Genomic DNA, 18,058 nt, shown 5'->3' with positions numbered 1-18,058 from the left:
TGTGTTCCCTGTCATGGTGCCTAGATAAATACTCAAATGCCATCCAGTCCAAATGACTGTGATGAGAGAGGCCCACTGTTTCTGGAGACCTTTGATTTTTATTTAAGGGGCCTCACTTGTTCTGCACCTTTACAGAGGGGTGAGTAGTGGCTGAGGGAATTTGAGGAAACCCAGACAGAATTCTCCTCCTAAAAGATTTTGCTAAACTGGCGCCTGGGACCGCAGGGCATTTGTCCAATTAAAACCCGGACACACAGCAATAACAAAGGCACTGGTCTCCTACTGCTAATGCCTAGGGATCAAACCCCAGCCTGCAGGAACTCACCCCTGCAGTCAGGACCAGGCCACTGGGTGGACCTGGGCTGGTGCTCCTAACTCTGGGGAGAGGGAGACTTCCTGTGGCTGCAGGCTAGAGGCTCCAGACTCCATGCCACCCACCTGAACAGGTTCACAACACAAGCTGGTCAGCGGAGCAGCGTCTTCGCCTGGGATCGCGGGGAGGCCTGGCCTGGCCTGTTCACCTCGTGATCAATCGCAGGGAAGCCTGGCTTGGCCTGTTCGCCCTGCCATCGATCGTGCGGGGAGGCCTGGCCTGGCTTGTTCGCCCCGCGATCTATTGCGGGGAGGCCTGGCCTGTTCACCCCTGATGGGCGCCAGGCTGGGGGGCATGGACGCCTGTGCCCGTAGGCCCGGAGTGGCCAGGGGCATTCTGGGGCCCCGGCCGTCCAGGGTCTATGCGCGGGCCTACAGGCTAGGAGCGGCCTGGGTCCCGAGGATGTTCCCGGGACCCAGGCCCCTCGGCGCCTGTGTATGCAAAGTAACCCACCATCTTTGTCGGGTTAATTTGCATACTCTCCTGATTGGCTGGTGAGCGTAGTGGAGGGACAGTCAATTTACATGTTTCTCTTTTAGTATATAGGATGGCCTTCCACACAGCAAACTGTAGCAAGAATGGCAAGTGGTCTAAATGGATCATGAGTGAAATATATCTTCTTTCTTAAAAAGAACTGAATTAATTTAAAAAATCTACTCAATTATTCCAGCTAGTACTTTGTTTTCTTTCACCTTCTTGATTTCAAACTTATAGTCACTTTGCTGATTGTACCCCTCCATTAGGAGAGAGTAGGTACGGAGAAAAAGGGGATTAAGGATAGCATTGGTGAAGAAAGGGCTGGTGGAAAAGTAATTTCTAACTATGGTTTAATCATACATACTTTATAATTGAAAGTTTTAAAACATGAGTTTTTTTTCTAATACTACATTGTTATGAAATATTAATAATTAAACTTACTTATTCCACATGAATAACACCTTTTTAAATATGGAAACCACCTTACAATGTCAACCTTACCTTCTCATATTAGTTCCGAGCCTGGGGAGGTTGGTAAAACTGCTGGGTTGGCCGAGTGGACCTCCTAGGCTGGCCATCACCTCCTCTACGGAACTCAAGAGTTTGGTCATAGGTTCCTTCTTCCTCCTATTTGCAAAGAATAGTGATGTAACATGTTCAAAATAGCTCCAAGTCTCCTAAGTTAAATGCATTTTATGGCCCCATTATGACATACCCTCTTTAGCTGCCTATGATTCACATCTGTCAACTTTTATAACAGAGGGAGGCAAGGAGAAGAAAAAGCCTCTTTTGGTCCTAGGTAACAGAAGAATACAATGTATAGTAGTAACATTAGAAGCAAGTTTAATTCTAGAAAGGAAACCATTTCTACAAAATATTATGATTACCTCATCAAATGACACAATATGGTGAAAACAAAGAAAACCAAGCATTGTAATAGATATTTTCTTGAATATTTGGGCGTCTAAATATTTCTAGGTGTTTAGCATGGAGAGGGACTTTAGGAAGATATGGAAAAAGGGTTGAAAAGCCACAGGACATTCACCAACTGTCCTCATCTGACAAAATCACCATTGCTAAAAGACTTTACATCCAGAGACAGGAAAAAATAATGGATTGGAATGAGAGAAATACAATTTACATATAAAGAAAGCTTCATGCAAGACATAGCAATCACCACAGTAAGACATAAACTATTTTCTTCTCATTTTCTTTCTTGCTGAGGGGGTAGATCAGCCAGCTTAAGGAATAGCACGGGAAATTAGGGTAAGCAGAAAGAATATAGTTAATCATAATATTTGAAAAGCACTTAGAAGCAACAGAAATGTAGCTGAAAGCCACACTGGTTTCTTACTGAGTGCTGCCACCCTGTTGTTTTAGTGTTTTTAAATTAATGGAGCTATGAAGTATGTTTCCTTTTAGAGACAAGAAAACACTGGCGCTCCTTTTTGTTTATGGAAAAAAAGCGACATCTATTTCAAAAGTAGAGTTTCCATTCCAACTGCATTATCAGAGCACAATAATTTGCATGATTTTGGAAAATCATGCACGATTTCTTTCTCCTCCTCACTATATCTCTAAATCTCCCAAATGATTGTTTCCTTTGACCCTATTAACAACAGAGGAAGTTATAGGAAAGACTGAGTTCTACTCTTGACATTTTACCCATTCAGCTACTATAGTCTTACTTGATGGGAGCAGAAAGATGCTAAGAAAATTTGATTAAATCCTAGTATTAGGCATGAACTCATTAGGCTTCCTCCACTGCATTCTTAAGAAAGAGCCACTATTTCCATTTTATATTAAGGACAATAAAGCCTAGGTAAACTTTAGGACTTTGCCCTAACACTTCAAAGGCAAACCTCAGCTTTTACTCAAAGATTGCTGCTAAATCTAAGTCTCAGTTTGCATGTAAAAGAGATAAACCAACAGCCAAAAATTAATGATCATCCTGAAAGGGAATTTATCACTTAAATAAGGAAACAGAGAAATCTGACAAAATACATGGTGTCCCCCCATAAATGCGTACACAGTTTAATAACTGATAGCTCAATTATGAAAATGAAATGTATTTTAATAAACACTGCCTTTATAATTATTCAAAGTATGTGTATATATTTTTGGGGACACTCTATATTTGGCATAACTCAATAACTATATTTTAGAGACAAGCTCCAGATTAGCTCTCCTTTCTCTATGCCCCTTTCATTAACAATCAATCTCAAAATGGTTAGAAGCATCCATATTATGTCTATAATTTAGTAAAGCAATTAAAATGCAGGAAGAAAAATTAAAAGTGTTCAGGAAAGAAGAGAATTAGTTTTTATTATTCTGGTCACTGTTCTGAATGATAATTATCAAATATAGCTAAATTTGAAAAGGAGCTATTTAATTTTATGAAATATAACATTTGAAGCTTTGCATATTAACTGAGAACAAAAATATATTTGCTAATGTAAGAGATGAAGTAATTATTTCAGGAATTAGAATGGAATGTTTCTCTACACCCAGCTGCAGAATTGGCCAAAGAACATACACATCTACATTTTATCAATAAAATACAGTTAAAGGCAGGACACTACATTTGCTGAGCTAGATTATATAAGAAAGATGACACTGCTCTTTCAAAAGCTGTCTCTACTGTGTTTAAAAGATTCACAGATTAAACTAGCCAGAGCCAATTAAGTGATTTTATAGAGATGACAGACCATAAGATTTTCTTCACACTGTATGATGTTTTCACTATCTTTCTATACAAAACGGAAGCAAAAATGATACTGACAGCTTGGTTTTCAGTTATTGTCAAAGGCACAATCTTGCTTTTTAAACTTTCAAATATTCCTCTTGCAGAGTAGTTGATAGCAAGCCTGGTTACCCACAAAAACCACCTCCTGTAGTCTCGAGCTAATAAGTTTTAGTATTGAATGAGTACCTCTTTCCATTTATATGACACAGCTCAATTTAATACATCAGTTTATCTGGAGTCATCTTTGAATGAAATTTAAGCCTTGTTCTAGTTTTTCTTCTTCCTTTAGGTTTCACTACTCTGTAACAGATTTAAAACTCAAAGGAATTTAAATTTCCTAGTTCATGAACATATTGTAAATTTTAACATTATGTTTGAGTTGACACAGTCCTGGGATGCCATCTAGTCTGTCCCCTAGATTTGAGAGATGAGGAATCTCTAAACCCAGAGAGGTGAGTGATTTCCCCAAGTCACAGAGCTCATCAGAGGAAAAGTCCAGACCGCAGCCACTTTGTTTCTGACTCTCAGGCAGGGTTCTTTAAAAACTTGTGATAAATTTCATAAAATGGAAGTGACTAATGTCATCTTCACCCTAAGCTTTTGAGATTTAGAACCATTTTATTGAACTCAAAGTTTTGCTCTCCTGAGCCACACTATCAGGTAAAAACTGGTTTTAAAATACTAAATAACTGAAGTTCAAAATGTGCCCTCTCTTTGTGCCAATATTTACTAGTTTATTGTTCCTTTTAGTGAAAAGATACAGAATGCAATAATCATACAAAATGCAAGCATGAATGAAGTGCTATTTAAAGAAAAATCACCAATGCAAATGGAGACGTACAACTTTATGTATAAAACATGTTTGGCAGGACACAACCACATCTTTCCTGCTTATCATCTTCGGTCTTTCATTAGTGCATACTGTCTCTGGAGTAAGAACACAGGCAGATACACATTCCTCATTAATAAATGAGCTGTGTTAGAAAAGCTTACTGTAAGTCAGTCAGTTGGCCCCTAAACATACTTCAGTGGGAGGTGCAAAACACATTTAGAGGTCAAGTTCTCTATTCTACAAGTAAGGTCAAGTGTAGGTGTGTGTACAAACCAGTACCCTAAGGAGGGTGTTAGATCAGTGGTTCTTAATTGGGAGTGACTTTGTACTCCAAGGGGCACTAGGCAATGCTGAAGCGTTTGGGGTGGTGACATCTGTGGGGTGCTATTGGCAACTACTAGTGGGACTGGAGACATTTTTGGTTTTTACAAACTGAAGGGGTAGGGTTGGGGAAGTTGTTACTACATCCAATGGTTAGAGGCCAAGGATGCTGCTAAACATCCTGACACCCTCACAACAAAGAACTATCCAGTCCTAACGCCAATAGTGCCCAGGCTGAGAAACCCTGGGATAGGCAAATGAAGGACGGGAAGACTTCCTACTCCTAAGTCCCAGGGCAGCCTGGAAAAGAATTCTGAAACTCAGGAAGTTTGGGCTGGCCACCCTTTCCCTTTCTCCCCTTGGACATTTCTTTTTTTGCTTCTGCCACTGAGGCCTAAATGCTGACCCCTCTATGGAACTTTTGTGCGGGGCTCTCTTTGCTGACAATACAGCTCTCCTCTGCCCCATTTGCATGTTCATAGTTACTTAACTTACTGAATAGCCTCATCTTCAATTACCATTTCTTCAGCATTTTCCCACAGCCATAACCTCATGGGGAGACAAGGAGAGATTATTTGGTTGGTGGAAGTGGACAGTGGAGATGGTAATTCTCTTCATAAAAAAAAAACTGTAGAAAAACTGCTTTATGCTGTCACCTGTCCTTGAATAGCTATTTTGTGTGTAATTTAATCAAGTTTCTCTGAGTCAGTTCCTTCTCACATATTTTATATAGTAGTCACAAAAACAAGCCAGCATATAAAATGTGTACCAGATACCCTCCACAAGAGTCCTTGAACTTTAGGATATTTAGAACAATGAAATACTAATGAGTACATATCTCTTTTAGTGTTTCATATATAAACCACCTGCTCTATGAATTTCCAGGCCACCCTTTGCCTGCCTGGTTAGCTTGTGTAGTCAATTTATAGAAAATACGAACTAATTTTAATATAAAACCTAAGCAAACAATCATTTGAAAGACAAACCTGCTTTTCCAAAATGTCAAGCAATAAAGGCACAACTATGGGGACAGTAAAAAGATCAGTGGTTGCCAAGGATTAGGGAGGAACAAAGGGATGAAAGGCAGAGCACCGAGGATTCTTACGGCAGTGAAACTATTTTGTAGGATACCGTTATGTCATTATACTTTTTCCAAACCCATAGAATGTACAGCACCAAGAATGAACCCTAAAGTAATGTGTGGACTCTGGGCAATCACTGATGTGTCAATGTACGTTCATCAATGGTAACAAATGTACCACGTTAGTGAGGGATGTTGATAATGAGGAAGGCCATGCATGTGTAAGGGCAGGGGGGATACTGAGGATCTCTGTACCTTCCTCTCAGTTTTGCTGTGAACCTAAAAGTGTTTTAAAAAATAAAGTCTTGTCTGGGCGAGCGTGGTTCAATGGTTGAGTGTCGACCTATGAACTACGAAGTCACTGTTCGATTCCCGATTGCTCAGGGCACATGCCTGGGTTGCGGGCTTGGTCCCCAGTTGGGGGTGTGTAGCAGGCAGCCGATCAATGATTGTCTCTCATTGATAGAAATGTCTCACAGTTTCTATCTCTCTCTCTCCCTTCCTCTCTGAAATCATAAAAAATAAAGTGGGATACTCTGTGCCTTATATAGTGCTGATGATATGGTAGATCCTTAATATGAGATGATGTATTTGTTGACCTGCCCTTATTAAAATGACACATCTTAATCCATTCAGATTCTTCCTGTGGTTATCAGTAATATCATAATCAGAGTATGAGAATTACATTTCTTTCATCCTTGGAATGTCATTAATTAATGTGTGAAAACAGCTTTGAAGATTACTGAGCTTTCTGAACTGGCTCTAGAGTCTAGGTTGTGTTTAATTTTGATCATACCTTGGATACTAGTAACATTTCTTCTTGGTCCCCACTGAAAAACTTGAACCTTTGATTTTATTTGTCAGTCCAAATAATGAAATAAAGTATCTCTGTCCCATTAAAAAACAACAACAACAAAATGTAATGGACTCTAAAAATGGAACTTAAAATATTTTTAAATGATCTATTTTAATTCAATTATATTAATGTTCTATTAAAGTAACTGAAAATTGAAAGTAAGGATGAATTTGTCTTTATTTTCTGTGAAGATAATGGATAACAATTGTGCCCATAGGAATCATGCATCAACACTGAACCTTAACTTACCAATTATCCTTGTTTAAGCAATATATTCTAATTCAATATTTATAACTCTATCACAAAATAATTTGGGCTGTGGATGCCTGGAACCACAGAGTATAAAAGAGAAAGTTTCTGTAAATCACAGTTAGTCCAAATAACTAAGATGCGATTATTTGCTCAAATAATTAGCACCATCACCTGAGCTAGAACAAAGGTCTTCTGATTCACAGTCCTGTCTGCCCTTCACTATGCTTCAAGTAATAAGAGTGAGAAACCATGAATTTCTGAATTGGAAGGGGAATTGGAGAGAACCTAATTGAGCAAATGTAAACTTAAAAAGGTATTATCCATTTTGGGGGTTAAATGTGGTAGGTACTCTTCTTTAAAATGAAATTTTGCATACAGAATTCTAATATAAAATAGATGGGCTCAGCCCTAACCGGTTTGGCTCAGTGGATAGAGCATCGGCCTGTGGACTCAAGGGTCCCAGGTTCGATTCCGGTCAAGGGCATGTACCTCATCAATGTTTCTAACTCTCTATCCCTCTCCCTTCCTCTCTGTAAAAAATCAATAAAATATATTTAAAAAAATAAAAATAATAATAAATAAATAAATAAAATAGATGGGCTCAGGTTAAAGTGTTTTTACATATGTGTTTTTACATATATATGTGAGCAGTATCACTGCCTGTTTTAGTTAAAGGTTAAAAGTCTGAGTAAAATATCATTTTAGAATAAAATATAATGAAGAATTATAGCTTCCCTTTCCCTCAAAGCAGCTCTAAGAATATCTCCATAATATGTATCATGCCCAGTAATATTTTATTTAAATCAAATATTTATGGCAGAAAAGAAATAAAAAACAAAACCAATTCAAGAAAAAAAATCTGATCCAAAATCTAATTACTAAACAATTGCTCCAAAATGCCTGGCTGAGGTAACAATGTTTGCATTCCCGTATCATGCAAAATTCCAAGAGAACTGTGGGAAATTTCACTGTGGTTCTGATCATCTCTTTTTAGAAAATAATAGGTTTTCTAAAATTATATAAGAATGGAAATTGTTGATGATTCTATAAGATATTAGAAGATCATCTGAATTCCTAGCTCAAGGGTTTTATTCTATCATCTGCCAACTAAAGCACAACCTGAATAAGACAGCTAAACTTCAAGATGAAAGAAAACTGGATGTTTAAATGACAGTAAAAGCAAATACAGAATTATTAACCAGTGTCCTTCCTCTAACATCATTGAGGTCTACCCTTTAATACAAACAAAACAGCTATTTTTGGCAGCTTAGGTGCTCAAGAAAATTCTACTAAATATCAAAAGGCTGCATCCATATTTTAACTAAGAGAATATAGTATAAAAAAAAGAGACTAGCAAACATGTCACCCTCATCAAATTACAAACAATAAAAATATACTCATCCATTCAAAAACACATCCAAGTTTATTTACAACTTGGAACAGAAAAAAAGGAAATGATTATTTTATTGTGTCCCTGCTATTTTGCATTTTATCTCATTTAATCCTTGCAACAAAACTGATTTACTTAATCTCACCATTCTATAGATGAAGCAACTCAGGCTCACAGTAACACTCCCAAAGTTCTGTGAGTGGCCAAGGCCCAGTGACACCCCTGGGCTGTCTGCTCTGAAGTACTTTCCATTTCATCGTGCGTAGTGTATTAACATTTCTTGCTTCAGACAGTTTTAATTTTTTCTAATAGCTAGCTTAAGATCAATTTTAAATAAATGGATGGTTCCTGCCCTGAGGCTAGTATAAACTTCATTTAATGGTCATCCTCTTTGTTGAAATACCACAGTGAAGTCCAAAGGATGAATATATGACTTGTAAAATGTGTAACTCTCACTGCCAATTTTAACTAAAGGTTAAATAGATTTCAAAAGCTTGTTTAGAAGTCAGATTAGGGAGAATATTCCTGTTTGTAAAGATCCCACTCTACTCAAAGATTTCCTTGAGAGATACTTGATCATGGCATTGGCATTTAATTCCTCAATCATGCCCTAACTGATTTGGTTCAGTGGATAGAGCGTTGGCCTGTGGCCTGTAGCGTTCTGGGTTCGATTCCGTTCAAGAGAACATGCCTGGGTTGCAGGCTCTATCCCCAGTAGGGGGCATGCAGGAGGCAGCCAATCAATGATTCTCTCTTATCATTGATGTTTCTATCTTTCCCTCTTCCTTTCCCTCTTAAATCAATAAAAACATATTTAAAAAAAAAAATCCTCAGTCTCTAAGTCAGATCTTAGATCCACCACTTCTTCCATGTTACTCAACTTCTCTCTGTCTGCTTTTTCATAGGTTTACAAGGAAAATTATATGAAACTAGAGGCCCGGTGCATGGGTTCGTGCACCAGTGGGGTCCCTCGGCCTGGCCTGCAGGGATCAGGCTGAAACTGGCTCTCCGACAGCCCCCGAGGGGTCCTGGATTGCGAGAGCGGTACTCGGCTGACGCACCCAGGAATCAGGCTTCTTCCTCTCTGGTTCTGGGTGTGTTACCCGAGAACTGCAGTTGCCAAGTCACCTCAGCTCGGTAGCTCCTGTGTTGAGCATCTGCCCTTGGTGGTCAGTGTGCGTCATAGCTACTGGTCAGACGGTCAGATGGTTGCTTAGGCATATATATATATTTATAAAGAATTTAGCAAATAAGTCATCTATGTTGCCCATTATTCTGAATTAAGTAACTCTTTAAAAATAAAACATACATGCCCACTTCAATTAAACTATCTAAACTCACAGATTTTGCTAAAAATCAGGAAGTGTGTTATGAGAATATCCCTCAAACCACTTTGGGCAGATAAGGAAAGTGGAAAGGCCATTGAAGAAATTGAAAGAGCCAATGCAAGAAGAAAGATTCTTGCTACCTGTTTTCTTTTTCTTTTTTCAGAAATTAAAAAAAAACTCTCTACACAAACACTAATCATTTCATATTATAAATAATTCTATTGTTACCATTGATGTTGTTTCTTTTGGGAGGTAGTCTTCTTCTTTTTTATTAAAAAGGAAAAGGGCAAACAGAAGAGAAAGGGGGAGGAAATTAGCAAAGAAGTATTACTGAAAACAATCAATCAAAAAGTATAGATCCTATTTGCATAAAATCTGAATATTTTAAGAGAAAGGTAAAAATATATTAACATGATTAACCTGTTTAAAAAATCTTGCCTTTAGATCACCCTTAAAATTTTAGTGAATGCAATGAAGAGAAACCAGTTAGAAACACTATATGAAAAGTGAAGGTGTAGCAATGATGATCAATAATGAAAAATGCCTATCTATGCCTGTTGATGTTTTCAGGTCAATGTATACACCTTATCTTTGCAAAAGAAACTGCTTTCTCCACTATGCTAATTGGAAAAATATGTTTTAGAATATTTTATGGTTAAGACATATAAGCAGTAATCACAAGTGGTTAATCATTTCACTTTCATAAGTTATAACATTCTTACATCTTAAATTGGTAGGTTAATATAAGATGGTTTAACTAATTCTTTCTCTGAAAGTAATAATTACTATATCATAATGCCAGTAATGATATAGCAATCTTCATTCTAAAGCAGTCAGCCCAATGTATTTTATATAACTGACCACCTGAGGCAAATAGTTATGGTATGCTATAGTGAACTGAAATACAGATGTAAGAAAAAAATTAGAACAAATCTCCATGTCAAATTGACAAAACACAGAACAGATCTTTGCCATTAAAAAGTACTGAGGGTTGGAGTGGGGAGGGGAGACATGACATGCTTTATATAATTACTAGTGGCCCGGTGCACGAAATTCGTGCACTCGGGATGGGGGGTGGGTTCCCCATCCTGGCCTGTGCCCTGTGCGGTAGCCCCACAATCCATCGCCCTAAAGAGGTAGGCCCTGCCCACCCATCCGTGGCCCCTCGATGGATTGTCCCAAAGAGGTAGGCCAGGCTGTGGCAGAGGCCTGCAGACTCCCATTGCAGGCGCACAGAGGCCCCTGCTGCGGCCCCACTCCCGTCCCCAACACAGCAAGTCCCCACCCGCCTGCACCTGCTGCACATGCAGCCTGCTGATTGGTCGTTACTGTGATGGCGTCCTGACCAATTTGCATATTACTCTATTTTTAGTATAGGCTAGAGGCCCGGTGCACAAAAATTCATGCGGGGGGGGGGTGTCCCACAGCCCGGCCTGCACCCTCTCACAATCTGGGACCCCTTGGGTAGGGTCCCTAGATCTGGCCTGAGATCTTGGCCTATCGGGGCTTTCCTTCCCCCGGCTGCAGGCAGCTGGCCCCACCCCAAACCGCTGCCATTGCTTGCCATCTGTGCAGCGCTGCCCCAGCCCCCCCCCCCCCCAGTGCCCTGCCATCGGAGGCCTCACTCTGCAGGCGACAGGCGTGGGGTGCAATGGCTTGGCTGGCCTGGGCCTCCCTCTGCGGGGCGATCGCTGGCCAGCGGCATACCTGTAACAAAGTTGCCGCTGGTGGCCTGGGCATCCCTCTTTCTTTGCTGGGGGGAGGGGCCAGCCCTGCAAGGGGCCATCTGCCTACCTGATTGCCCACCCCTAACCGCTGGCCTGCCTACCTGATCACCCCTAATCACTTGCCTGCCTACCCGATCACCCCTAACTGCTTGCTGGGGGGTGGGGCCAGCCCTGTGAGGGGCCATCTGCCTACCTGATCGCTCCTAACCACTCTGCCTGCCTACCTGATCACTCCTAACCACTCTGCCTGCCTGCCTGATTGCCGCTAACCACTTGCTTGGGGGCGGGGCCAGCCCGGTGAGGGGCCATGGTGGTTCTGGTCTCTGGTTGTTCCGGTCATTATGCTTATGGTGGTTGGCCTTTTAATATATAGGACAAGAAAAAAATCTCAATACCTAATAATCCTATCTAATAAAGAGGTAATATGCAAATCGACCGTCTCTCCAACTCACAAGATGGCCACCCCATGTGGTCACAAGATGGCCACCACAAGATGGCTGGCAGGGGAGGGCAGTGGTGGGCGATCAGGCCTGCAGGGGAGGGCAGTTGGGGGGGACCAGCCCTGCAGGGGAGGGCAGTTGGGGGTGACCAGACCGGGGGAGGGCAGGCAGGGGAGGGCAGTTAGGAGCGACCAGGCTGGCAGGGGAGGGCAGTTGGGGGCGACCAGGCCTGTAGGGGAGGACAGTTAGGGGTGACCAGGCCTTCAGGGGAGGGCAGTTGGGGGCAACCAGGCCTGTAGTTGAGGACTGTTAGGGGCTACCAGGCCGGCAAGGGAGGGCAGTTAGGGGCAATCGGGCCAGCAGGGGAGCAGTTAGGCATCGATCAGGCTGGCAGGCGGGTGGTTAGGGGGTGATCAGGCAGGCAGGCAGCGAGCAGTTGGGTGCCAGCAGTCCTGGATTGTGAGAGGGATGTCCCAGATTGGCGAGGGTGCAGGCAGGGCTGAGGCACACACCTCCCCCCCCACCCCCACACACAAATTCCGTGCACTGGGCCTCTAGTACAGTAATAAAATCATTTGCTGATGTTTTCACCCCCTTAGTGAAATTTAAGAAACATAGGACTGACAGGAATAAAAAATTTAGACAATAAAAAAGCAGATAGTGGCCCAAAGTAACTAATATTTTCACATTTAAATCCCATTCATACCCAACAACCCATACTGACAATGTCTGCATAATGAACTAAAATTATTTCTCTGTAGTTAAACATAAAGGTAACAGATGTTTAAGAACCCTTGTCAATTATCAGGCTAGTTAATACAGCCATAGTTTTAGAAATTTGAGGTACTCCAGTAGTCAATGATCTGATCTTCTCTGCGGTGCGAAATTCATCCACCACATTGCACACAGCTGGTGGATGGTTCTGGCTCTTTGCCTTCAACTAACTGACAAAGGGAGCACAGGCTTCCTCAAGTGGCCAACTCCACTGCTCTGTAACCTTAACTACAAAGTGCAAATCTGCATTCTGGAACTTCTACCCACATCTCCTAGTTGAGCCTGTCTTCTTTGCCATATAAAATATTTTAAATTATTTTAAAACAAGTATTATACACTTTTTTTTTAGTCTTCCATTCTTTAGACTTAGAGTCATTTCCTGGAATCATTTGTGAAACACCATTATTTCCAGAATCCCTCATCTTGATCATCTTTTCCTTTATATATTTTAACGTTCACTATTCTATATAACCTAGTATTCAGAATATTTCAAGTATAGTCTGCTTAGAACATAGTACTATTATTTCCCATTAGAAACAAAGTCTGCATCTATCTGCCAGTGCAATCTCACCTTGCTTTAATGTTTCTAGCTGCTGCTCAGTCACTGCATGCTCATATTGTGCTTGTCATTAAGCAAAACCCCTACATCCTACTCCCAGGTCTAGTATTTCATCCTATTCCCAGGTCTAGTATACTTTTATTGATTTCAGAGAGGAAGGGAGAGGGAGAAAGAGATAAAAATATCAATGATGAGAGAGAATCATTGATCGGCTGCCTCCTGCACACCCCCTATTGGGGATTGAGCTTGCAACTCGGGCATGTGCCTTGACAGGAAATCTAACCATGACCTATTCATTCATAGGTTGATGCTCAACCACTGAGCCACACTGGCTGGGCTTTCATCCTTTATTTAAAGAGAATTATTTTCCCAATATAAAGTTTTAAATTTAACCACAATTAAAGCCCATACATTACTAAATTTATCATTTTGGCACTGTATAATCATTAGCGTATTCTGAATAACTATCTGACATGAAGTCAGTTTCTGACAAGTTATTTTGATGATCTGTTAGCATTTATTTATTTATTTACCAGAGGCGTGGTGCATGAAATCATGCATTGGTGGGGTCCCTCGACATGGCCTTCGGGGATCGGGCCAAACTGACAGTCCAACATCCCCCAAGGGATGTAGTAGTGAATGAAGCAGCAGGCGGCTGGGGAGGAGCCCAAGCCTGGCCCGGGCACCTCACCACTCCTGCTCATCCCAACCCCCACTGCGCCTGCCGCCACCACCACTAGGTAGGCTCACTGCCACTCCGCTGCAGTCTCCACACACCCGTCCTAGGGTGATACCAGCATGCCCATGACTGAGAAGCAGCCATGGGCTCATGCCCAGTCAGTCCTGATCTGGGTCCAGATGGGGGAAGGGCGCACAAGGGGAGTGTCCACAGGAGAGACTTATGCCGTTGCAGCTGTGCTCGCCAGCTGTGAGCCCGGCGTCTGCACCTGTGGGTCAGCTGAGCAGCGCTCCTGCTATGGGAGCTCACTGACCACCAGGGAGCAGCTCCTACGTTGAACATCTGCCCCCTGGTGTTCAGTGCGCATCATAGTGACTGGTTGAACAACTGACCGGTCACTTAGACCTTTATATATATAGATTTATTTATTTGTTTGTTTATTTATTTATTTATTCATTCATTTTTGCATAGTGGAAATTAGAGGACTACAATTTAAAAGGATAACATTTGATGGATGGCTAAAATGAAGTTTAATCTTGAAAGCAGATTCCAGTGAAATTTAGAAGATGAAAAGAGTCTCAGTATAAAATTAAATTGTTTAGCAATAGAATAGAAAGTTAAAGAAGTAGGTTTGTTTTTCTTCCCTATGTAAAATACTTTCTTTCTAGCCCCTTGAAAAATATTAGCTGATACCTCTATTCATATACACCTTCACTTCGCAATATAAAATCCTCTAAATTCTTGAGAACTAAGATTGAATGAACTAATGGTTGGAAGACATGTTATCAAAACAGTGTATCACATATTGAATACAAGCTTACTGATAGGCTGAAAATTTTTATATACGTTCTTTTATTAACCCCCCACAAAATCCTCAAGTAGGCTGGTATCATGTATCTCCATTTACAGGTAAAGTGTCAGATCACACACTATGGTATTAGCTACTCTGACACCTGCCTATCAATTCTGCAGCCCATTGGCTTGATGATTTTAGGCAAGTTATTTAATGGCTCTGAATCTGTATTTGTAGTTTTCCTTGTGTGAAAAATGGGAATACTAAAAATTATTTCAGTTAATGCAGGTCAAGGGTTATACTAGTACATGGTGCCTGGTACTATATGTGTTCCAATTATATCCAGTTTTGAACAGAAGAAACTCCAATCTTCATATTCTCAACCATTTATTCCACTTTAACTTAATAAGTCAATACAGCCCTGGCTGGTGTTGCATTTTGTTCCTGGTCAAGGGCACATACTCGGGTTGCAGGTTTGATCACTGGCCCTGGTCAGCTACGTCCAGGAGGCAACCAATCGATGTGTCTCTCTCACATTGATGTTTCTCTCTCTCTCCCTCCCTTCCAGTCTCTCTAAAAATCAATGGAAAAATATCCTCGGGTGAGGATTAACAAAACAACAACGAAAAAATAAGTCAGTCAGTACACATGTAATTTGTAATCTTGTTGTAATCTAAATATAAATTACTGTTAGTATGCTTAGAAATTTTTCCCTCATGTTGAAATTTCAAAATGTCCAAGATATAAGGAGTTAGAGCTTTAAAAAAAAAATCATTCTCTTTCCAAGGTTAGGAGACCTTCTTAATAATTTTTGATGTTTAGATGGTTAAAGAAAGAAAAAGTATCACAAAGATTTTCTTGAAGCTTAATAAGGGAGACAAACTTATTTCCATCAACTTAGGTAAAGGAAAAGTAGACAATACATACCACTTGATTTAATTAAGACTATTAAACATAGTGTACTTTGCTGTAATAATGCTATTTCTAGGTTTACTGAAATTCAGGAATGATGTTTTAGTCACCTGTAATTCTACACCTGAAATATTGGAGATACCAATAGAGGCCGGGGGAACTGATAATACAGTCTTTGGAGAGTAATCTGCTCATCATTTTAGACAAAGGAAGAATATATAAATGTTTGTTCCTATTAAACATGTATTATGTTCTTCTTATGGTTCAAGAATGAAGCTATTTCGCCTCCATTCATTCATTGTGCAAACAATAATAGCAAGAACAAATTAGGAAGGTTTGAAGTTTCTGTACTACACTAGAGGCCCAGTGCACCAAAATTTGTGCACTCGGGGGGCGGGGGAGGGGGGGTCCCCCAGCCCGGCCTGTGCCCTCTCTTGGAGAGTAATCTGCTCATCATTTTAGACAAAGGAAGAATATATAAATGTTTGTTCCTATTAAACATGTATTATGTTCTTCTTATGGTTCAAGAATGAAGCTATTTCGCCTCCATTCATTCATTGTGCAAACAATAATAGCAAGAACAAATTAGGAAGGTTTGAAGTTTCTGTACTACATAGCCAAAAGATTTCCTCCAGTTTTTCAAATACTTAATATGTACCTTTCTAAAAAGTATTAAGGTAAAACAAACAATTTTTAAAAATTTTAAATTTATCCATGAGATTATTTAAAGTGTATTCCTATATGCAATTTAAAACTTTTCTTCCTCCAACCTCCTTCTCCCCCAAATGTAAGTTGATTATTAAAATAAAAAAGTATGACAAATAGATACTTGGGCTAGAGGGAAGGGATGTAAACAGTGATAATGTGTATATTGTACAGGAATCTGTAAAACTGATGATTACTAATTAAGGCTTAATGAGTAACGAATAAGACCAGAAAAGTTTATGGTACTCTCAACAGTTTATAAATTCCTCCAGAGTATAAATGTATGACACACACCAAATTCCAATTTCGTCATCTATGAATAACAGCATGACAGTCTTTCAAAAGCTGAGCTGCAATGAGGAGGCAAAGCCCGCCCAGGGTTAAACACTGATTTATGCATGGCCCAGTTTGGACAAGACTCCTGTCAGTGTCAGGTAGCAAGTACACAGACAGCAGGATGGCTGAAGAGCTCTGTGTCAGAGCTGGGACGGAAGTCGCCGATTTATGAAGGCTGTCAAACCACAGGAATTCAAAGTGTAAAGAAAACTGATTTTTCATAAAGAAAACGATGGAAATTTTTATAACTTTGCAGGCAATACTATTAGCTTAAACTCAGGCAGTGGTTCTCAACCTTCCTAATGCCGCGACCCTTTAATATAGTTCCTCATGTTGTGGTGAACCCCAACCATAAAATTATTTTTGTTGCTACTTCATAACTGTAATGTTGCTACTGTTATGAATCATAATGTAAATATCTGATATGCAGGATGTATTTTAAGGGGTCGCAACCCACAGGTTGAGAACCGCTGAAAAGGAACATGGTTCTTTCATTTTGTGAGAAAAACTAGTTTACTTATAAAAAGATTTATGGATTTTTACATTTTAAGAATCCTGATAAAGAAGTTTATTATACTAGTAACATTCAAATAGAAAATTTTAATGGGAAATGTAAAGGGAAAAGGAATTAAAATAAAGACAAAGACAGTACAAAGAAGCAGTTTGGGTTTCCTTCCATGAGGGATAATTTGGCATAGATACCCAAACCTCCTGATTAGGAAGTTTCAACTAGTAGTGACTGCTGTAAGCCAGCGTCAACAAGCATGACTTTGAGAAGGTGAACACAGGGAGGCTGCTACTTCCAAAGTCTTAAAGGAAAACTAAAGAAATGTAATTAAGAACCTGTATGCCAGGCATTTCAATCATTTAATGACTGAACAAAGTGTTTATGGAGAAGCTACTATGTTCCTTACAATAACCCTATGAGATTGCATATTTTTATTGATGTTTTTTAAAGAAAACAAAACTGAGGTTTAAAAATATTATATATCTTGCCCAGGTTATATTGGACTCTAAAGCCCATGCTCTTTCCACGCAAAGGCTAAAGGAGCGAATCAGACTGATAATGTTAAACTCTTAAAAGGATTATATAAACATAAAAATCAAGTGCTTTCCATCTCATTTACATATTAAATGGATCATAAAATTAATAACACAAAGTGGATATATCATTTAGATGCTATAGTTCTTACTGTAAAACACAAATTATCCACAATGCTATCCACCCTGAAATGGCTACACTATCAATAAGCAGCTATAAACTTTAAATGAATTAATATTTAGAACATACAATAATGTTGGGTACAAAGTTAAGTAATAAAATGAGGTATTATTACTACTTCACAAATGTAAAGTTCTAAGTATGGAGTTTCCTCAAAAAACTAAAATGGAACTCCCATTTGACCCAGTGATCCCACTTCTAGGAATATATCCCAAGAAACTAGAAACACCAATTAGAAAGGATATATACACCCCT

At 39.9% G+C, this 18,058-nt stretch overlaps 1 protein-coding gene and 1 long non-coding RNA gene across 4 annotated transcripts in view; one reads left to right on the top strand and one right to left on the bottom strand.

Annotated features, from left to right (window-relative positions):
* TDRD3 (tudor domain containing 3) overlaps window positions 1-18,058 on the bottom strand; it is a 136,944-nt gene that overhangs the window by 6,409 nt on the left and 112,477 nt on the right. For all 3 annotated transcript variants that reach the window (XM_014544922.1, XM_014544921.1, XM_005872676.2), the window contains one exon: window positions 1,352-1,477. In XM_014544922.1, the coding sequence (XP_014400408.1) occupies window positions 1,361-1,477 (117 nt within the window). In that variant the 3' untranslated portion in view covers window positions 1,352-1,360. The remainder of the gene's footprint in view (window positions 1-1,351; window positions 1,478-18,058) is intronic.
* The window catches only part of LOC106727204, a 13,084-nt gene continuing 8,596 nt past the window's right edge, over window positions 13,571-18,058 (top strand). The window contains exons 1-2 of the long non-coding RNA XR_001363382.1: window positions 13,571-13,785; window positions 14,090-14,095. This is a non-coding gene — a long non-coding RNA (uncharacterized LOC106727204). The remainder of the gene's footprint in view (window positions 13,786-14,089; window positions 14,096-18,058) is intronic.

This window comes from Myotis brandtii, unplaced genomic scaffold, assembly GCF_000412655.1.
Source record: "Myotis brandtii unplaced genomic scaffold, ASM41265v1 scaffold388, whole genome shotgun sequence".
NCBI classification, from domain to species: Eukaryota; Metazoa; Chordata; class Mammalia; order Chiroptera; family Vespertilionidae; genus Myotis; species Myotis brandtii.
This window is presented reverse-complemented; position numbering and strand designations above follow the sequence as displayed.